The sequence below is a fragment of the Protopterus annectens genome, chromosome 3.part1, assembly GCF_019279795.1.
Source record: "Protopterus annectens isolate FY-2018-M chromosome 3.part1, PAN1.0, whole genome shotgun sequence".
Lineage (NCBI taxonomy): Eukaryota > Metazoa > Chordata > Ceratodontiformes > Protopteridae > Protopterus > Protopterus annectens.
In genome coordinates, this window is record NC_056732.1 from 1,910,308,161 (window position 1) to 1,910,332,746 (window position 24,586).

The window sequence follows — 24,586 nt, forward strand, 5'->3', positions numbered from 1 at the left end:
GGTACTCAATATGGACTCACGTGGGATAACATGGTTGACAGACCATGATGCTTTGCCAGACAGGGCCTGCACCTGTCACCCCTGAGAATATTGATACTAGCAACAGCCTTGCTTCCCCTATAGTGCCCTCATCATGCCAGGTTCACATGAAAGTCCACTGGTGAAACAGGGACAGCCAAGAAATAAACTGTGGGTCTTGCTACTCAATGATACAAATCAGGTACTCAATATGGACTCACGGCAATCTGAAACATGAAGAACATATCTGTGCAGTGATTTAGATATGGTTAAATGCTTTGGAGACCACCCCTGCATGACCATGTTATAACACATACCTCATCAATTGGCCAACATACTTTATTGAAACACATGGGCCACAGGTGTGTCCAACCTCCTGAGGGATATGTACACCCCCATGCAAGTTGCACTTGCACAACGTAAGATGTATTATACTGAGCAACTACCTTTGTGCCAAAGTGTAATCCAAATTGCACCTTGTGACAGATCATCCACCATGCCTCGGTAATCCCAACTGTCATTGTGCTGTAATGTGGAATACCAGTTTTGAGACAGGAAACCATAATCATGGCCACTCAGCTATCCCATTATGAACCGAGAAGACTCATCATGTACCAACACATGTCCTCAATGCATGACGGATGTCATCAACACTAATGACCTGGATCACCATACTCACACCAACAGGACTAACAGTATGCCACACATGGTCAGTCTTCAAATCCAATGTTATGTTCCTTAAGAGCAAAGTGGCGACTGTCATGGCACCAATGCAGATGTACAATGCATGTGCAAATGCTGGGTCCTACACAAATGCACTTTAAGCACTCACATATGTACAGTGATTGTGCCATTGAAACAGAAACAGGATTCAAACAAACACAAACATGAAGGCAAACCGGTGGTACCCTGCCTTAAACTGTACCACAGAAGGTAGTAACTGTTGCAAGAGTCAACACACATGAGTGGAAGTTGATCCATGGTCAGCCTCAGTAAGATGCAGATACACCATATAATGCCACGCAAAGCTTCTGTTAAACTAATCATCCACATATTATGAGGCCAAACACAGAGGATTCCATAGCTGTGTCAGGAAACATAATAGCAACAACAAGACCTGCTGTGCTTCACAGCACTATGGCATGAAAAGTACTGCACCTAAGAAAATAGCACCTGTTCAGCCAGATAGGGTCTTGGATAATTTAAACACACTGCCCCCCCAACAGGTACACATTCCACATTCATATATCCATGTACACTATAAAGCCCCTGTAATAACAACTATGCCAGTACAAGCTGCAGTCTCTAATGCCATACATACAGGCTGTATGGGACCTGTCCACATTCCAGGTTATATCCTACACAAATGTCAAAACAATCTGCTCCCCACATAAACATCTCGTACAATCATAGCTTCATGTCAGGCTGTGTACACACTGAATGGTGCACAGCAACAGTCATCTGTTAATGCTATCAATATCTGAGGGACCCTGGTATGTGTACAGCTGAACTGGTTGCAAACAGTGGCATCATTGCATTGCATAACACATAATGCAACTGTGTCAGTACATGTGTACTCTGCACAGTTGTTGTAGGGCTAAGTACAATACACCAGTCAAAGGGTACTTGGTGTTGTACCATTACATGTCATACCACATGTATGGATGTGTGTTGGTGGTCTGAGGACACGGTGGTGTCTGAAGATTACATCCTAGAATGCAGCTTTTGACACTGTGACCTGCACCTGGCTCATCCGTGATGACTTATGTTGGAGTACTGGTCTGTACATGTGAGTAACTGTCATGAATGTGGGGACACCACCACCTGGAGTGGTCCATACCAGTGTTATGGCCTACATGTCTGGTTCTGAGTTATATGTTGGTAGTGCTATTGTGCACTACAGAGGCATCAGCCAGGTGTTCCTCACTGCACAGATGTCAGTATTCCCCATTGTAGGTTCAACATTGAGCAGCTGTGATTACAACAGCAACACATCTAACACTGGTTAGCATAAGCATACAATGCAATTGTCTTCTAGGTGACATGGTGTTATCCTGTGTTTAGGTCATTTGCCTTGGAATGGCACTATATGGGCAGATGCAAACAAGGTATTATCACCACTCCCTTGAATCATGGATGCATGTGATCTGTGACAAAGGCTTGTCTTCTGTCAGTCATGTCATCCCAGACTGACAGACACTGGACAACCTTATAATTACAGCAGGACATTGGCTCATTGTGTTGGTCAAGCAGTTGCCATTCCTAGCATGAAATCACTGCAAGTGGTAGTATTGTGCTTGGTATAGACTGATGCATCTAAGGTGACGGACAGCAGCAGATGTTGTGTCGATGACAGTGTCAGATATATGTAGTGCAGCGTTCCTGCTAACAATGACAGCTACTAACACCGGAGTCCATTAAAACATGTTCTGTACATCTAACTGTATGAGCATGGCGTCTTTTCCACCAAACAGCAGACTACCCTGGGGTAGTGGGTGCTATAGACTGCACATACGTACGCATCAAAGCACCACCCGGTGAGCAGGGTAGGGCCTACATCAACTGCAGGGGCATCCCCTCCATCAACTGCCAGGTCGTATGTGATGCCCAGGGCATTATAATGAATGCGTGTGCTGGCTGCCCTGAACGCTATGACGATTCTGAAATATGGCGTCTGATGCAGCTGTACCACAGATTTGCCAATATGGACATCCCCTATGGTCATCTAGTGAGGGATGCTGGGTACACTCTGGAGCCATGGCTGATGACACCCATCAGAAATGCACACACGCCTGAACAACAATGCCATAATGAGGCACACCCACAGGCCAGACATATAATAGAGCATGTGTTTGGAATACTCAGGACATGGTTCCGGTGTCTGGACACATCCGGTAGAGCCTTGCAGTATTCACCAGCTACATGCACCCAAATTGTTATGGTATGTGCTATGCTACATAATACGATCCTGCGGAAACAGCTACAGCAGGAACAGCATGGAGCAGGGCCACACAGCCCCCCCACCAATCCCAAGACCTGTACAGGCACAGAGTGACTCAGAGGGGGAACTACCTGAGCCTGACCCAGTAGGCAGAAGGAGGCGTGCCCAGTATGACCTGGCCTTGGGAAAGAGGCAACGCATAGCATATGCACTGACACAGTAGGGACCCAGTGAATGACACCCTCTCTGACTCGCACAGACAGTAAAAGGGATGCCAAACATGACACTACCTGTGCTCAACCATGTATAGGGTGTGTACTATGTGCATCCAACATAGGCAGCCCTCCAGCACCATCCTCAAGTCTGGCACACCCTCAAGGTAAGTCAATCAACCTACCAAGTGCCAAATGGAGTAGACTGTGTTGTTACCTGTAGCTATGGTATGGATGTAAGCATGCAAGGGAATTAGGAGGCCAAATGTTAAGGCAGCAGACAGTAGACAACCATAGTGGCACCATGACATCTGTAACACATACTGGAGACACCATAGTAGCCAGTACTGCACAGGTAACAAAACCCAGTACAGGTAATGGGCTGAGCGACATGTGTGTCCATAAGACGCACACAAGTCTCAGCCAGCAGGACAGGTGTAGACAGACCCAAACAAATGCTGTACTATGGCCTCTGACTGTGCCTTATGGGTAACCCCTGCCCCAGACCCACACAGACAAGACTACAGCAGGGCAGCCAGTTGGATGTAAGCTGTGAAGGCTAGGAAGTCAGACACTAATATGTTGGTAATTAAAGCTAAGATCTGTAGTACACTGGTATGCCTCTAGCCAGCTCAATAGGTAAGACTACACACTGAAATGGAGTATCTGACATACCAGTACAGTCCTAGCAAATGTGTACAGATATCAAGTGTGCCCACCATCCAATGTATACTTATAGCAACAGTCAGATGTGCCCCCCCCACTCCTGTGTAGGAATGTAGATACAGTCAGGTGTCCCCCCCCCCGCTATGCAGACATGTAGCAACAGTCAATGCAAAAAGACCGATGGATACCCTGCAGACTCAGCATGCTACCTGTCGGTGTACAACACAAAAGTCAGCACCGCAGTACAAACTACCTGGACACATGCGATACAGATGGCCATACTGGGCATGCTCACGCACTTGAAGGTATGAATGCAATGTCAGTCAGCAACATACTGAAAGGTCATACTGGGCATGCTCACACACTTAAACGCATGATGGCCATGTCTGCAAACACCACTGGTCCAGACATATCTGGCAGTCGCAGTTCTTAGTGCAGACACATGTCAGTATGCACCACCCCTGCCTTGCACACACAGTGGATAGTAATACAGGCATATATGTAAGGACAACACACTATAATAAGCCAAAGGTAGATGGACATAGATATGTGGAAGAGGGTGACCGTGACAATGAGCAATCTGGGCCAGTCCCACCCAGCACACAGCCGAAGGGCCCCAAACACATGAGGTGCAGATGCCATTCATTGCAGATACTAGCCACCAGTATCTGTCAGCATGACAGACTATGTGGTGCACTTGCCAGCTGTGCAATATGACTGTACAAGGAAGTAGTCATCTAGTAGCTGTATACATGCACCTGTGATATATGACCCAGTGTGTGCCCGCATGTGGCATGTCAACCCCTACATGAATGAGTTATGGCCCATGCATACACTGCCCTCCACATAGCAGTATTATGACAAGCCTGCTGAGGTCATCCAATGTGAAATACACCTTTGGGAGAGCTGTAGCTCATAAATCTCCATGCTGCATCCCATTACTGCATAATGTCATAGTGATAAACTAGTTAGGTAGTAGTTCTAACCCCAGACTTGCCAATTGTGTGTGTGTGATTGTGTGCGTGTCTGTATGTCTGTCTCAGACTGTGTAAAGAGAAATGGTTTTTAGGCTACTCACAGTCCATACAATTCATCTACTCAACTTTGGCAAGGCTGCTGATGTCACCCACCTAGAAATACACCTCTCGGACTGCTGTAACCCAGTAATCTCGGTAGCATGTTCAGTAACTGCGTAATGCTGTAGTGTGTTAAAGTAGTTAGGTAGATGTTCTATTCTGAGGCATAGCAGGTGTGATTGTTTGTCAGTCATATCCTTTGTGTTGGTGGCTTTGAGTGTCTAGCCACTGGATGTGTTGGGGAGTGTGTTTTGTAGTTTCCTATACGGTGGCCATATATGTCACAATCACCCAAGTGACTGGGTTGGCGAGACATACCCATAGATTTGGCAATAAGCCTGGTGAGTAATGCCAACAACCCTATTATTACCCAGAATACAGTCTAAACCCATGTGTCGGACAGAAACACACTTGCCTTGGGATTAACACCAGTACATAATACAGGGGTTGCTGGTGTTTTCCTTTTCATTCTTTTCTAATGTTTTGTTGTCACGAGGTTTGTTCTTGGGATAAATTATCTATATGTATGTATGTATGTATATATATATATATATATATATATATATATATATACATATATATATATATATATATGTATATATATGTATATATATATATATGTATATATGTATATATATATATATATATATATATATAAAATCTATATCTATGTATGTGTGTGTGTGTGTGTGTGTATATATATATATATATATATATATATATATATATATATATATATATATATATAAAAACCTATATCTATGAATGTATATATAAATATATATATATATATATATATATATCTATAGACATTAACACACATACATCTACGTAATTGAATACATGTGCTATACTGTTGAATGGGTACATTTCCGTTATCAGGGCAACACTATTAATGCAATCATTCAGGTGTAATGCAGCTCATTAACATGCCTGTTGAGCACATGTCGGTATAAAATGTTTGTGTTAATAATTAAATGTTTAACCAAGTAATTAGTCTAATTTTACACATGTCTGCCTGACAGACGTGTTAAGGTACTGCATTACAGCGGAGCAATCGATTTAAAGTGTTGCCCCAGTAAATCGCACAGGCAGCAAATCAGTAATAAGGAAATACTTGCAAATAACATGACATTCCTTTCTTCTGTTAATTAGGCATGACATGGTGATATGTACACTGCGTGAAATGCCTAACATGAAGTAACTGCCTATGCTTACATTTTACAAAGACGTAGTCATGCTGACCATTTGTAATCGGACAGTTTCAGTCCTCTGTGAGGCCTGTGAAATGATGATTAAAAGACAGTGAAATTGCTATGTATGTTTGCCGTGAAGGGCTTACAAGACACAAGTTGTTAGGATTAGGCTTCAACTTGGATTAATTATGTAAAAGCCTTGTACATTAGCAACAGATATATACGTCGTAAACACAGTTATTTCCGGGTACAGTGATGCCTTCCTAAATCCATTCCTGACACTCTTAACAAACAAATGATCACTGTTTACTGATTGTAATCGCATCCTCACAGCTTAAAGAAGCAGAGTTAGTATAATTAGAGATGTTGAGGATGGGTATTTGACAACGAAAATGTTTTCTACAATGCCTGCTTTCCTATAATGGCTAGACTGCTGTAATAGTAGGCTTTTGTCTTTGTTTATGCACTGTGCTGCTTTCGGGCAAACACTTTCAATGCGGGTGCTCAGCTCCGACTCCAGTCTCAAGCCATGTGGTTTGGATGTTAATGTTAACAGTTGTGTGTAAATCAGTTAAATCGATAAAATGCAAAAACAAACTGAGAACAACTGTAACTTCTACATTTTACACACACATGTTAAGACTAACACAAATATGTGGTTTGACACTGGATTTGGAGGTCAGCAACTGCATTAACACTGTTGCCCCATTAACCCCCGCGCAAACGCACTTAAACATGCTTACTGGTGCTTAGTTACGTTTACTACTGCATATTTGTGCTTACACTTGCTTAATAGTAACTTATTAATTATGTCACTAACACTGAGATTCAATGACATTAATTACACATTTCATGCAGTACTCCAGTTCACATGTACATGTTTTTATGTAGGTTGCACAGCAATATGATGTGTAAATATGTTTATATACACATTCCACATGGTAAATGATATATGCTAGTGTGGGACTCAGACCGTGAATGCCTGTCCGTTAGGCGAATGCTCTCACCAATACACAATTGCTGTGCTGTTTCAGTTGCATATATACCCATATACCCATGTCTTCTACTTCCCCAATCACTCACCCCAGCACTTCACTAACACTGCAGTCATCCATTTTCCAGTTGGATTCGAGGTGTATCCACACCAGTACACATTGGCTTCTCCCTACCCCTGTAGACCCATCCCATCGGTTGACTCACTACAGGTATCCTCAGGAATCCCTAACATTTAGTCCACAAACATTGGTGACATGAGTGACCAATAGGACATTAATCGCAATATTTGCGTTATCCCACATGGGACACAGTTGTGTTTATGTCAAGATTAGACTCTTACGTCCTTACATACTTACTCCCATTAACATGACACTACAATGAATTAATTAGTCTGACTATATGGTAATGTACACGTTACACATGAGAACTAATTATGTACGTGTTCGACGTGTTTCATTTACAAATAGACTGGTTTAGTATTTGGAGTTGCCTTTGCAGGCAGATCACAGGGACAATTCCCTGCGTGAGACAGTCCTCACATTTGATTTATTCAGCACAGCACTGACTTTGGACATTGTACACACTTCTGCATTTTAGCATTTTCAGCCCTTCCCTCTTATACACTGCCTATTATTCTATCTACTGTCAAGGTTTGTAAGGGCACATTCATGTGTTTATGTCTGCAAATGGAATGGATATGTTACAGGGACTGTACATCTACATATAGATGTATGCATGTGTGTATGCATACATACTTATAACTGACTCGCTGGCCTCCACAAGGCGGTCCAGTTATAACCAGGCCATCCAACAATGACACGCCTGGATCCATAATCACATGCCCATGGTTCCCCAACCCCAACTGAGTTCGATATACATGCAATCCATCCATTATCCAGTTGTTTTCACGGCCATGACATAGCTCCTCACATTGCCCTCCCCCCAGTGTTAGGGGCCCTACATGTATGTTGTCACAACACATGTATTATCATGCTCTCCCACCATTTAGTCCTTGAACATACCTGCCCCTGCTTGTGTAATGCACAGAGATCCAAATATGCTGTCAATTTTTGGTAGTCCCACTGGGGACTACCATCTGATTGTTTGTAAAGTAGACTTAGCAGATCAACAATGTTACTCCCACTGGTAAATTCCTGCCTGTGGTGTGAGTAGCAGTGCTTTGTTCACTCCTGGCCAGCTTGATATGACATATGCTGACAGCACTATATAATACTTTAGTTGCTGTTGATTCCCTTCTCATTCCTTTTCTATGTTTTATTGTTACGATGTTCATTCTTCATATATATTTATATATATGTTTGTGTGTGTGTGTGTGTGCGTGTGCGTGTGTGTGTGTGTGGGTGTGTGTATATATACATACATATATATATATATATATATATATATATATATATATATATATATATATATATATATTACATCTGTACATACTTATATACATTCCCTATGCTGGGCACTGCTTACATCTGTGCAACCACACTCAGATTTGCTTACTGTTTGTTATATATGTTTACTGCTGCTTATTTGTGCTTACTTGTGCCTTATTCATTATGACAGTACCGCTTTGATTGAATGGATTTAGATAAAAGTCCCATGCGATACTCAAGTTCACTTTTACATGTTATTATGTCGGTTTTACAGCAGACCGACATTCATTCCACATGGAAAATGATATGTGCTATAGTTGAACTTGAACCGTGAATGCCTGTTCATTAGGCAGATGCTCTAACCACTACACTATTGGTGTGCTGCTTCATTTTGATGTATACCCATGGTTCATAGTTACCCGAACACACATCTCAACACTTTACTAACACAGCAGTCATCCATTCTCCAGTTGGAAAACCGCACCACTACACATGCATCACTCCCTACCCCTCTAGACCCGTCCCGCATGTTGACTCACTCCAAGTATATTCAGACATTCCAAGCTTATTGTCCTGGAACATACGTTCATACAATGGTCAGGGTGTTCAAATAGTCTTCTGGTTTTCAGCTTGTCTGACTAGGGACTGGGAGTGCCCTGTACCTGTTTGACAGTCAGACTTAGCACGTGGACAAAGTTAGTCCCAATGTTAGCATCTTACCTGTGGTTGTAGATGCAGGGGGTTTGCTCACCTCTGGCCAGCTTGGTATGACAGCATTAAATAATACAGGACCTCTGCTGCTGTTTTCCTTCGCATTCATTATGAATGCTTTATTGTGACCATGTTTGTTCTTTATATGTGGCTTAGTGGTAAATCACATTGGTTGTGGTGTGTAGGGTCCTGATGTCGAGCCTTGCCAAGTTAGTTTATTGTGTTGCTAGGCAGACCAAGGGCTGTTGAACAAAGGCTGGGTACAACACTTTTCAGCAGTGGCTTTCTGTTTCGCTATATTTCACCACCGCTTCCCGTCACACAAACACATTCTCCATTCTTACTGTGATACATTACTCCAGTTCACATTTCAATGGTATTACATCGTTATACAGCATAAAATGTCAGAATATGCTTGTATACGGATTCTGCATTGTAAATGGTGTGTGCTGCAGTCAAACTGGCAATGTCTGCTCATTAGGCGGATGCTTTAACCACTACACTATTGCTGTGCTGCTTCATTTGCATGTATACCCATGGTTCATAGTTACCCAAACACACGCCGCAACACTTCACTAACACAGCAGTCATCCATTCTCCAGTTGGAAAAACTACACGACTATACATGCACCACTCCCTACCGCTCTAGACCCGTCCCGCATGTTGACTCACTCCAAGTATATTCAGACGTCCCAAGCTTATAGTCCTGGAACATACGTTCATATAATGGTCAGGGTGTTCAAATAGCCTCCCAGTTTTTGGCTCATCTGACTGAGACTGGGACTGTCCTGTACCTGTTTGAAAGTCAGACTTAGCATGTGGACAAAGATAGTCCCACTGCTAGCATCCTACTTCTGGATGGAGACGTAGGAGGCTTGCTCACCTCTGGCCAGCTTGACATGACAGCACTAAATAATACAGGGGTTCTGCTGCTGTTTTCCTTTGCATTCGTTATGAATGCTTTATTGTGACCATGTTCACTCTTCATGTATATGTCTATATCTCTGTTTGTACACACACATGCATATACACCTACATGCTTATTTACATTTCCCATACTGTTGAATGACTGCCATTTACCACTGCGCATACCCACTTATGTCTGCCTGAATGTGCCTTACTCACCCTATATCTGACAGCCATTACCCTGGGCATCATATAAAATTAGCAGCCCTTGCACGGCTTGGACTCAGGAACAGAAACACCATAGTCACTGGTTTGACCACTAAACCATCCGTGATACATTCTGCATGGATTGTAGTTAGGATATATAACTTTACTACTGGCATTCCACACTACTGGCAACAAATGTGACGGTTGGTGTACATATGTATAGTACATGTTAATGTTCATATGTTTCTGAGAGACATATGTATACGTTTGCAAGTATACATATTTATAAATAGGACACATACCTGACAACTACTTATATGCATGTATGTGTGATGTGTAGCTATGCGAATATAAGTATGTACATTTATAGATATATGACTACATATCTGGGGTTATACATGCCCATGTATATGAACACCCATATCCGGGAGGGACCTGTACCATTTGTATACAGGAGTTGTGTGGATCATTACGATGTGGAACCTGGACAGGGTATACAATTTGTGGACGTGTACTATTTGGAAGATGGCTATGGAGAAGCTTCTTGGGAACATGTGAAAGGTATTTATTCCCGATAATGCACATGGGGAGACATGCATCATGGTCAGGTGTTTAATCATAGGTCGTAGGTTCTGCAGGACTGGGTGGAGGCTGAGCAGGGTTGTGGACAAGTACTGCTAATCCGACTTGTGTCCGGATGTCAACAGGGGTGGAAATCATGTTGTGCCACCATGTCTAATCTTGAGAACAGACACTTATCCCACGAGGAATGTCCAAAAATTGTGAACGCCAATGACACCATTCTTTTGGCTAAATGAAAATGAGGGATTATTATACATGCATGGGATACCTAGTTTGCAGGCCTGAGACTGCTTAGGGTGAGACTGCCTACTAGATGTGAGTAGGGGGCACTATGTGCAGATATGGCTGGCCCAAGCTCGCAGCCCAAGTATGGGTGGTTTTGGTGGTCGTTCAGCAAGGGGGGGGGGTGCTGTGAAGGGGACAATGGGTATTCAATTATGTATCCAGTTGTGTAGGGGTTGGATAGCTCAGTTCAGGCCAAACCATTATGTGGTGTGAGCCGGTACCGTTTCTGTACATGTATATCATACATTTTAATGTTCATATGTTTGTGGGATTGTGTTCTGCAATATGACCTGACAGGGTGTATTGGGGATGTGAATGTATGTTCTTTAGTTTCCTTTTGGATTCTCCCACTGCACCCTCGTACACCTCCAGTTCACCTATTGTACATCCGACCCAGTCTCCCCTTGGCGGATTATTACATTACCCATCACCCCCTCCAATATCCACATACACACCATCCATCCCTTCCCTGGTTGTTAGCCCATGGTACAGACAGCAGTACACATTGCCTATTCTACATATCTCTGGTACCATTATGGTTTTGAGGCCAACCCTAGCATATTTGGTCTTCCACCTGCTGTACTTCACGCACATAGGTACACGCAAATACTTATCTTTCATGACATGGTAGGTTGACCCAGGTTATACCCATTCATTGTTGGGCCATCTAGACATGGACGACTCGGACCGTGAATGGGCAGATATTAAGTGAATGCTCTGACCATTGGGCTAGGCTTAGCAAAGGGCAGCAGCGCGCAAACACGCTGCGTTTCACTTTCACTTGGTATAAAAATCAACACTACAATGAAATACGGACAAGGGGTTTTAAATGTAATTGTTCGAGGGACGGGGGCTCAACATTCAGCTACGTGTTTGTGTGTTTACTCCTGTGATTTTATTTTGGTGCTCGCGGAACTCTTTTGTATGCTTTGCATACATTTCAGTATCCATGGACACTGACAGGAGTGATTACTATTAGAGGCAGGCTGTACTAGTCAGCATTTTAGGTTGCACGACTGTAGCTGACATGCTCACGCCTCTGTGCAGCGCTTAATCATGCCCCCTGCACTCGCACATATTTCCTGTGCACGTGGATGGTGCGACAGCGTGCCTTCATTAATATACATATGGTGCTGCTGATCCATCTCTACGCCACATGCTCAGCGCAAGGCTAACACCGTCCTTGTGCCAAGCTTCATGAATCCCGGGGATAGTTTATTTCTGACTGGTTACATACATTTATTCAACTGTCTTAAATTGTGCAGCATCAGAAATACAAAACAGATAGATACAAATTGCATTGGGTGTTTAGTAAACATTTTCTAATCATGCATCTGGCAGTTTAGTACTTTGGACTTTTTGACATCAGTAAAACATTTACAGTACTTTCTTACATCCTTTACAGAAATGTCCTTTCTCGTAACAAAGGTTTGTTTCACAGTACACCTCTCCTTTACTCTAAAACATTCTGCCATAAGTTGAAACAATGTAGCTTTATAAGCTGGGTTGATTAATTGCTGCTGTAAAATATACATGATAGTAGCCACCTAGTTCTAATACAAAAAGGAAATAATACATATACAAGCAATGGCAACAGAACTAGACTGTATTTTAATGCTAATAAAATGCTCATGTTATTTTACTACCCGCCCATTATAAGAACAGACACATTACAAGAACATACAATTTAGAATGTTTGAGATCAAATATACCGAAATAATTAAACCACTGAATTCTGCATAGGTAGTTTGTAAAAGGCCTATGCAAACTTATGTCTTTAGTACCCTTTAATATACTTCATTTGATTTATGGCTGCATATTTCTTAAAATACTTAAACTTTTTTTTATTTATGAAATTAAATAAAAATGTTAAAATACCTTTGACAGTACCATACACCATTCCCTTACTCCCTGCAAAGAAACAAAAACGAGAGAACATTAAATAACCCACTTTCTGGGACACAGACATACTTTTCACAGCAGTAAATGTTGAAGAAGAAAATCTTTGACATCTTTGACAATGGCTTACATAATACCTATATTATACTGATCTGAATTTGATGCACATGATCTCCACATGTATATTATGTTACTGAACAATTGACTTAATTAGACCATTGCTTCAGGGCCATCACTTGAAAGATACATCTGTCCCTATAACATAATACCTGCTTAGCATTAGAGAAGGATGAATAATATAACAGTAATAATGAAAATGAATAATATAATAATAATATTAGTTCTAATAACTGTTACCACCATAAATATTAGAAGCATAAGAGAGAAAAACGCTGAACTACATGTCTGGATTATCCAGCACAAGCCTGACATTCTTGTTGCAATTGAAAGTTGGCTTAAACTCAACATAAACAACTACAAAATCACACCCACACCATAATACCATTCATAATGACCATATAAAGTGAAAAGGTTATGTTATTGCTTTAATATTTCCCAACAACTATATTTCCCTCTACAGCAAATCAATACCAAATTTAATTCAGCAGAGCTTTGTAAAACTTTCCTGATAATAAATAAATATGTATTACTAAAATCAAAAATATTACCATGCGCTGGGTCAAACGGCTGGTGGATAAAAGTACTTAATTCTCACTGTCCAGCAAACAAATCTGAAAAGACTTTGCCCATACCACGATATAACAAAATGTTTGCATCCAAAAAACAGCAACGAAAACTGCAGATAAATGTTGGAATCAAGCCGTTTATTATTTAAAATGTAAGCACTTTCACCCGAAGGCTTCCTCAGACATTCTAATTGCACATATTCCATTAAGAATTTATATACCTGGGTAATTCAATCCATTGGTTAAAAATAGTCATGTGTAAAAGCGAAATAATAACTATTATTTAAAACAATACAAGCGCTATTATATATAGCAACAACAGGCTACTTTAAGAAATATAATTTACAAAGATGCATCTGAAACTCTAAAACAGCTCTATGCAGGTGCCAATATAATCAAACAAAATCATTTAAAAATACAATCATTTAAAAATGTAATATCAAAGAATTCTAATAAGTCCTATAAAGGCTGTCACTAGGGTCTAAAACATCTCTTTTTCCTCAAAAAAGGTGCTATATGTATCCTATCATTGAACGCACTAGCCAGGCATGTTAAATCTTCAGGTTCTCAACACACTTTTACTTTCTGTGTTATACAGGAGGTTTTTACCAATGTTAGAGGAGGGGACCTTATAAATTACACTTTATAAATTACACTTTAGAAAGGGAGATGAGATGGATCATCAGGTGTAGGGCAGATAAATACCCTGGTCTCAATGATAGGATACATATAGCACCTTTTTTGAGGAAAAAGAGATGTTTTAGACCCTAGTGACAGCCTTTATAGGACTTATTAGATTTCTTTGATATTACATTTTTAAATTATTGTATTTTTAAATGATTTTGTTTGATTATATTGGCACCTGCATAGAGCTGCTTTAGAGTTTCAGATGCATCTTTGTAAATTATATTTCTTAAAGTAGCCTGTTGTTGCTATATATAATAGCGCTTGTATTGTTTTAAATAATAGTTATTTCGCTTTTACACATGACTATTTTTAACCAATGGATTGAATTACCCAAGTATATAAATTCTTAATGGAATATGTGCAATTAGAATGTCTGAGGAAGCCTTCGGGTGAAAGCGCTTACATTTTAAATAATAAACGGCTTGATTCCAACATTTATCTGCAGTTTTCGTTGCTGTTTTTTGGATGCAAACATTTTGTTATATCGTGGTATGGGCAAAGTCTTTTCAGATTTGTTTGCTGGACAGTGAGAATTAAGTACTTTTATCCACCAGCCGTTTGACCCAGCGCATGGTAATATTTTTGATTTTAGTGGTTACAACCATCGCTATAGCTGGGTCTCAGCTTCGTTGTCTTGGTGTGTGCTTCTTTTTAAATATGTATTACTGTCCTTTGCATCCCTCCTGGCAACAGAATAGCTACACTGGAAGATATCCCACATTGTATAACAATAACAATTCCCCAAAAGAAACAAATACTACTAGATGATGTCAAAATCAATTTGTTGGACATAAACTCAAACTCCCCTACATCCCTACCACCCTCCATTCGTACTACTTCTAACCATTACTCTTTTAAAAAATCTCTTCACTCACACCTAATATCCCAATGGGAATGCTCCTGCTCTCTCCCCACATAACAAATGATATCAAACTCCTGTTACATTCTTCTATGGAAACAAACCCCTTCCTCACCTCATTCAAGGCCTTAGATTCCTTCTTTCTCTCTTTCTCACTTCTCTCTCGATCTTATTCTCTTCTAAAACTTTCTCCTTCTATTCATCTCTCCATATACTTTTATTCCAGTACTTATATGTTAGTTATATATTGCATCAGACTGCTGCTACTATATGCATTTTGTAAACAATGAATCAGACTGTAACTATGAACTGTATATTCCTAAGAAGAAATGCCTCTCAGCTGTACAATGCAATGTTCCATTGCCAGTCATTTTTAACTCCAACCTCATCAATAGTGTGTATTTTTTGCAATGTTTGCTGTATAAATTGTAAAGGTCTTGTTCAAAACTGCAACCTTTGTATAAGTATAATCTTTAAACTATTGTAACCTAGAGTGCTATTGGAGCTTTTCTCCCCAGGACTCCATTGAAAACGGGTTCAAATGGCCCAATGGACTATCCTGGTAAACCAACTGCAAATAAATAAATAAATAAATAAATAAAAATAATTAATAGTACTACACATTATAGGAAGACATCAAATTTCCTATTAGACTAGACTGTAATATGAGACCCTAGTAAATTCGCCACCACATGTACAAAGTCAGACTCTGTCATAGGTTCATGGGAATTTACTAGTCTAACTGCACAGCAGCCTTTACAAGCCTCATACCACCCGTATGACTCTGACATATTCAGGTGATACCAGAATTGTCTGTGACATTATTTGGAAAAACTGGTCCATTTTAAGGCTTGATGAGACTATATCCAGGGTCATTGTTTTTTCTCCCTGCTTTAGCTTCAGGAATGCTCTTTGCCTTAGGAGGCAGTCATGTTATAGAGATTTGTGTACTAGACTGAGCTCTGCCTCTGTGACTAACAAGTTTGGTATTTTTCCTTGCAGGTCGTGCAAGGTTTGTGGGTTTATTTCTTGTGCAAGTTTTTTCACCATCCATGTTCTGGACAAGTTTTTGACTTTAGGGTATGTGCAAACTGCAGGAGCAAGGACTTGGTATACCTTGCCTTATGTGATGGATGTTCTTGATTTTATGTGGCCAAAACTAATATGTCGCTGAAGGATCGAGTTTTGAAACATCTCAGTGACATTAGACTACAGAATACAACCAATGTACTTACAAGACACATAAAGAATTTTCCAGAACATAGTTTTAATTTTATGGCAATACAATTGATTGCAATGAATAACAGAGGTGGGGACACTGCTGGGCACTGGGTTTGTTGAGATGAAATGGATTGTTAAGTTGAGAGCTAACAGTTTGCCTGATTTGAACAGCACTGTTCCTTTAAAGCCATCTCTCAGATCACAAAGATTGCTTAATTGATACTATGTGTCCATTAGTTAATTCTCTAAGCCTGGTGGCTTCTTTAGGGCTTTTAGGTGTTGCTTTGTTTTGAGCTTTTAAGATCTGAAGAAGGGCTTTTGCCTGAAAGCGCTCATCTTTTGTATTTATTTTGTATTTGTTTTTGATAATTTTTGTATTTTTAAGCTGTCCGTGGTGACCAGCTCATCTATTCTAATTTTATTTTACCTTTTTTATATGCTACCGGGCTTTAGGTGTTGTTTGTGTGCTTTCTCTCCGAATTGGCTATCCATCTATTGATGCAGGGATTTATGCCCAGTTTTGTGAGTTTATTTATAATACCTGAGAGAGGAACTGTGTCAAATGCCTTGTTCAGATCGAGGTAGGTGGTATGCACTGCTCTATCCTCATCCATGGCCTTAGAGACTTACTCAAAGAATTCCACCAGATTTAGTAGGTATGACCTGCCCTTGATGAAGCCAAATTGGGTCGGGTCTAGTGTTTGGAGGTTTCCTATGTCATTATTTATCAGGTCCATGTTTATTATTTCCATGGCCTTACAGATACGACTAGTCAAGCTTTTGGGTCTGTAATTTCCTGGATCGGTTGACAATCTTCCTTCATGAAGAGGGATGACCATAGCTGTTCTCTAATGGAACAAAGCATGTCCATAGCTGTGGTGAAATATAGATCTTATTGGAGATGATAGGTCCTGATTTAAACTATATAAAAGGTAACCTGATATATCATCAGGCCCCATTGATGCAGTGCTTTTAGCTTTAGAGAGGGCAGGTGGCAACCTGTTCTTTGGTGATATCTGGTGGTGGAGTGGAGGTGGGTATTTATTGGTTTAGAACGGGGTGATGGGAAAGTGAAACGAGCCAAATTTATCAGCCAGCAGATTTGCTATATCTTTTGGCTGAGTAGAGGGGATGCCATTTATAACTAATTTTGTATAATGTTGGGTGTTGCCCTTAAGATTGCAGACATAACTGAAAATGCCTTATGGTTATTCTTAGCTTTGGAGACTATATTTACCTCAAAGTTTGCTTTCAGAGACTTGACTAGTACCCTGATTCACTTGTTTATATCAATGAGGGGCCTAATGCTCTGTTGTGCAGATTCCCTAGACCTACTGCTCCAGGGTATTTGAATTCACAAAGTGGAGAAATCTTTGGGTCTGCATGTTAGGGGTCATGTATGCCTCCCAATTAATGGAGGGGTCAAGCCTACAGTGTCAAAGTGTAACTACATCTGTCACATACTGTATTTGACTGTTGGAGAATTAAGTGGTTGTCAGTGTACATTAGGCAATTGCTACATTGCCTCAGGATGACTATATCCACCAAGCTGGACACAGAAATGATAGAAAAGTGCCCATCCATGGTTGCAGGTCTAAACTGTACTTGCAAGGGAAAGGAGTGAAGGGGGTTTATAACTAGATGCGGTAGGGGAAGTGCATACTTGATTTAATCTGCAGTTAGCCTAGTCAAATATGCTGCCCAGCACCAAAGCCAGTTATTCCCTGAGCAGTGATTATCCTGGGTGTGATAATACTGTAATGCAGACTTAAATAGTCCTGAGTGCATAAATGCTGCTCATCACGCAAACTAGTTGTCACGTGAGTATCACAGGACTGAGGCAGAGTGCCAAGGTGTTTTTTTCATAGGAAAATGTCAAGTTCAGGAGACTGCATATAAACAAGATACCACTAACTGCCACCGAGTGAAGAGCAGCTTTGTACTAACACAGGGCTTATATATGCTCTGAAAATGTAAGATTTACACTAACTAAGCCAAAATGCCAATCTGGTAAGCACACATTGAGCTTTCTGCCAGCAATTCCCAGCTTAGATGGCTGAAGTCAGCCCTTTCCTGCCACAAGAGTGCAGACTTTAACCCTCTAAATGTAAAATGACTGGTATGAAACCCACATTTTGAGGAGCCACAAACAGATGCCTTGAACTAACTAACAAATCACTGGCTGCAATATAATGCAGTACTGTTCAGTACTGCAATATAATGCAGTACTGAACAGCAGCCCCTCCTTGCAGCAGTTTTTCAAGTGACTTAAACTTTAAGGAAGCTGGATGGTGCAGTGGTTGCATTCTCACCTCACAGCAAGAGGTTCTCCAGTTTGATTCTTAGCTGGGGTGCCTTCTGTGCAGAGTCTGCATGTCCTTCCTGCATCTGTGTGGGTTTCTTCCCGTGTCACAAAGATATGTGTCTGGAGCATTTCTCCCCAGTCCACTGCTGAATATTGGCTTTGTTCCAAGTTGGACTTTCCCAGTAAATAAATATTAAATAAATAAATAAGTACAGCAAAACAAATAAACACAACAGTAAATCTTCACAGATTAATGTGAATAAGCAATACAAGAGTAAACATGCACTTAGCTCCATTTTTTCAAGCCTTGGATAGCTTCAGATACTTGCAAAATCATTCAAAGTCTCTGGTATCATCATCAAAAGATGAGCAGCTCTGGATAAATGGGCCAAGACTCACAAAAACACAAGGCTTATACATGAAGATTTATACTATGCTAACATGTTATTCAAGTAAGCAAACAATGAGCTTTCTGCCAGCAATTCTCAGCACAGATGGGTGAAATCACCCCTCTCCTGCCACAAGATTGCAGATTTTGGCTTTCTTTATGCGAAATGACTGGTTTGGAGCCCAAGAGTTGAGAAACAACAAATGGATGCCTGGAACTGACAAGTCACTGGATACAGTGTAATTTAGTAAATACCAGCAGACCTTACAGCACGTAAGGTCAGAAACACCATCTGCTGAAAGTCCACATGGCCATGTACAGTCATGCTCCCCTAGTGGCAGTACCTCCAGCAATACAGAAGGGAGTGTGCTGCCCACACCATGACATGGCAGGCCATGGACACGTGGTCCTGGGTGGTCCTGTAGGGGACATGGGCCCAGCAGACACCAGTCACTGTCAGCTAGTAGCACTGCATCTGACTGTGGGCATGGTGGTGCCATTGCCACTCTTGGCAGGAGCAGTTCCCATGTTTGTGGCCGGAGATGGTGAACTGTCCACTCTGCCATGTACGGTCCACAACTGTCCAGCATACACATGTGTAGGGCTAGCACTAGGCTTGACTATATACACGCGCACACTTAAACATTACAGTCACATGCAGGTCACCAAGAGACACACACGGGACCTCTCCTTGGCCCAGCTAACTAGCACCCCTTCCTGACTCACACACATGCTGTGAACTGTTTGGCACAGCCTAGGCCTCTGGCACCCCACACCACACTCTGTGCACATGATGACACCTGTGCCATATCCCTGCCATCCATGCCATCAATGCAGGGACATGCAAATATGTGTCTGATGCACAGGGTGACTATATTACTTTACATGTAGTTTTGTAGTGTGGTAGTGTTATGCCATGCCAGGTGCTGTAAGCTGGCATATGTCACGAGTACCCATCAAAACCTAACCCTTCTCTGAATCCTACTCTTCCATACTACAGTTAACTTCATAATTAATCTATATTCTCCATTTCTCAATCTTACCATTTTCACTTTGTGCTATCCCTGTCCTAGGCCTTCCATCACCTTCTTTACCCCTTAAACTAATTGCTTCTTAACCCTATCACTCTTATTTATACATTAAATCCGTTCATAACAAAGAACATATCATGATAGTAGAAAATCCTTTACTGATGTTACCAAATTTATACAGTGTCATAATCAATGTTATTTTATGTCATCATTATTTTATTTTAATGTCCTTCTACTGTCTTATATACACTGTTGTGTAATAATTCTCTGTATATAATTAAATGTGGAGCTTTTCTCTCCGGGCTTCCACTGAAAATGGGCTCATATCAGGCCCAGTGGACTTTCCTGGTAAACAAATGCGATATATAAATAAATAAATAAATAAATCAAAGACTGTGTACCTTTGCTGCATGATGTTATATTAGTGGTATTGTAAATGAACTAGTTCTCATAATAAACACCCTATTCCCACTCTAAAGCCTGGCACTTGCCCACTAAAGCAATTATATAAGTCAGCACTAAAAAATTAAAAGCACTACACCCTCACAAACTCCCTTTAAGTACTTTGTTCCCCATTGGCCTTTTTTTCAGTTATAAAGGAATTCCCAATACTATTCTAGCATGTCCAAAGGTCAGTTGTCAATCTCCTCTCCAGTCCAGCTGATGAATCTGGGAATCTTGAGGCAATGTTATAACTGCCTCATGTACACAGACAACCATCTCTTCCTCCCAACAAATTCCAACACATGTGAGAGATGTAACCATATAGCCAAACTGGAGGATAAGCTCTCTCAACTCAGTACTGGTGTAACCAGTCAGGAGGAGAAGGAAACCACACTCACTATAATTCCAGTCTCACATAGACCTACCACGACAGCAAACCAAACACATAAACACACAAAAACATACTCGGAGGCTCTAGATAAAAATCTGCCTAAGCAGCAGAGACCTCCAAAGCAGACACCCAAGCAACTGCTACCCCAAAACAAAACACGTGCAACACATAGCTCACAAAGCCAGTGTGCTGAACAGTCACAGCCCTTAAGGCTAAACAACACACCTGATACACTTGTAATAGGTGACTCTATCGTCAGGCTCACTGACGTCCCGCTCACCAGGCTGAACAAGGAGAAGGTCACGGTGAGCTGCCTGTTGGGCGCTAGGATCCGCCACATAACACAAGCACTCAGGTCACTCCAAGGTAAGTACAAATATGACTCAGTCATCGTCCATGCTGGTGTGAATGACCTGCGACGTACCTCCCTGGACTACATGAAAAGAGACATAGAGGAGCTCTTTGATCATGTAGCCCAGGCCGGTATGACCCTGACCTTGAGTAGCATCTTACCCTCACCAAGAATGATGCCGCAATATGAAGACAAGATGATCAATTTCAACAATTGGCTTAAGTATTGGTGTCATTCAAAGGGGATCCAATGCCTGTCTGCCTGGGATGACATGCTCGACAAGCCACGATGCTTCACTAGGGACGGCTTGCACCTGTCACTCCTGGGCTTTTGGATATTGGCAAAGGCTCTTGCCACCCCCATAGTGCCTTTTTTAGGCAAGGCTCAAAAGACAACCCCACCTCCATAAGTATCACAAGGGATAAGAAACTAAGAGTAATGCTACTCAACGCCAGAAGTCTAAACCTCAAGATGCATGCACTCAAAACTCTCCTTAGCATGGAGAACATCGATATCTGTGCAGTAACAGAAACCTGGTTCAAGGCTACCCTGAGCACCCCAGCACTACCAGGTTATACCTCATACCATGTTTTTCGGCCCCAAAATTTGGACCAAACCACAAAAGGAGGGGGAGTATCAATATTCGTCAAAGATACCCACACCTCCAGGTTGGTGGCACAGCACGAAGCATCAGAGACTATCCATGTGCAACTAACAGTGGGTAAAACTGTCTTCCAGTTTATAGCCTGCTACAGACCACCCTCCCAAACCCAGGAACCCCACTCGGCCTTCTTGAGAACACTGGAAAATATGAAGGTCTCTCCAAACACCATTATATTGGGTGACTTCAACTACCCTAACATAGACTGGGAGCATTACTCTAGCTCCAACACCATAGCCCAAAGGTTCCTAGAATTTATAAACTCAAATGCTATGGAACAACTTGTTGCCACTCCCACAAGAGGGGGAAAACATACTGGACCTGATCATCACCAACATGGGGACTCTATGCTCCAGACCAAAAGTGTATCCCTCACTGGTAAGATCAGACCATAAACTAATCTCACTAGATATTCACATCCCGATCCCAGCCCCTGCCCAGAAAAGCACAGTGAAAAACTTCTCTAAAGCAAATTTCACACTCCTCACAACTGAGGTGGAATCCTTCAAAGCCCCCGGGTCTGTGGCAAATATGCCTCAGACCGCAGAATCCTTTATAAATGCATTCTATGAACACCTTCAGGAATGCATGGATCATGCAATCCCAAATAAAACCAAAACCCAATCCTGCAAGGTTAGGCGTCCTGTCTGGTGGACCCCAGCCATAAACAAACTATACAATAGAAGGAGGAAGCTACTACATGATAGAGCAAAATCCCAAAAAGGGAAGGGATCTCTGATCAGTATTAGCAAAAAGCTACGGGCACTCATAAAATCGTCTATGGCCAGCTTCGAGAGAAAAATTGCACAGGACACTAAGGATAATCACAAGGCTTTCTTTAGTTATGTTAGGAACCTGGGCGGGAATTCCCAGATATGCTCAGAATTAGTTCAAAATGACAAAAAATACACTGAACCCACAGACATTGTCATCATCCTAGCTGACAGGTTCAGCGCAAACTTCTCCCCACCTTCCACACCAAAAGGGCAAATATCTATCCCAGCAGAGTGCTGCCCCCCTGACATCTCAGATGCTCAGGTAAGAGCCGCCCTCTCCAAAGCAGAAAACACAGCATCAATGGGACCAGACGGTGTCCCGGGCTGCATCCTACATGAACTCCAAGAAGAACTAAACCCAAACATAAAACTACTGTTCACTTTCAGCCTTACTACAGGATATGTACCCAAAGAGTGGCGTACAGCAATAGTGGTCCCTCTCCACAAAGGTGGTGCCTCAACGGATCCTGGAAACTATTGCCCCATAAGCTTGACTAGCTTGGTCTGCAAAGCTATGGAAAGGATCATCATGGACCTCATAAATAAAGATATTGGGGACCTACAGACACTGGATCCTACCCAGTTCGGCTTTGTTAAGGGCAGATCCTGCCTCTTAAACCTGGTCAATTTCTTTGAAACAGTCACGAAGGCCATTGATGAGGGGAAGGTGGTCCACACAGCCTACCTGGACCTTGCAAAAGCCTTCGATACAATACCCCACTCGGGCATTATAGATAAGCTCACCAGCTTAAATATACACCCCTATGTCACTAGATGGGTTGCAGACTGGCTCAAGGACAGAACCCACATGGTTAGAATTGCTGGAGCCATGTCAGACTCCAAACCAGTTACAAGTGGCATCCCACAAGGCTCGGTCCTGGGACCTCTCTTGTTCGGTATATATTTCTCGGAGGTACAGGCCAACACGGAAGGACTGTGGCTGACCAAGTTCACAGATGACTGCAAACTGGGTGTCATAATCGACTCTCAAGCCGACACAAGCATCCTACAAAAGGGCCTCATAGAAACAGACAACTGGTGCCAGAGCCATGGCCTCAAGTTAAATGCAAAAAAGTGTATAGTCATCCCCTTTGGCAAAAACAAAGTGCCCACAAATTACCACATAGGTGGTAATCCATTAAGTATGGACGAAGAAAGTAGGGAACTGGGTACCCAAGTTGATAGCAATCTCTCATTTGACAAACATGTGGCCAAAGTGGTTAGAAAAACATTTTATATAGCCCACCTAATCTTGAAGGGATTCACATCTAGATCAGGGGAGGTCATCGTGCCTCTTTACTCATCCCTCATCAGGCCCATAATTGAGTACAATGTCCCTTTTGGGATGTACCTTACCAGACGCCTGCAGCAATTGGAAAGACCCCAAACGTACCTCACCAAGAGGATCAAAGGGCTCAAACAGATGCCATATGCTGCCCGGTTAAAGAAACTCCAGCTCTACTCAGTGGCATATCGCCTGCTCAGAGGCGATCTGTGCCTGACGTACAAAGCCATGTCCAACCCGGAATTAATGGACATGCTGCACCTCAAAAAATCCAAATCCCATCAAGCTATGTGCTTGAGAGACTTGAACCTCAGCACTGAAATAAATAGGACATGCTGGACGGACAGATTCATAACCCAGAGGCTCCCTTCATTCTGGAATAAAATCCCAGTCCAGGTTAGGCAGAGTCCCTCATTG

The 24,586-nt window shown here is 41.8% G+C and overlaps 1 protein-coding gene across 1 annotated transcript in view; it reads right to left on the reverse strand.

The window, feature by feature from the left end:
* Positions 1 to 24,586, reverse strand: part of LOC122797954 — a 507,423-nt gene that overhangs the window by 376,542 nt on the left and 106,295 nt on the right. Inside the window, exon 5 of the mRNA XM_044066475.1 lies at positions 13,063 to 13,095. Within this exon, the coding sequence (XP_043922410.1) occupies positions 13,063 to 13,095 (33 nt within the window). The remainder of the gene's footprint in view (positions 1 to 13,062; positions 13,096 to 24,586) is intronic.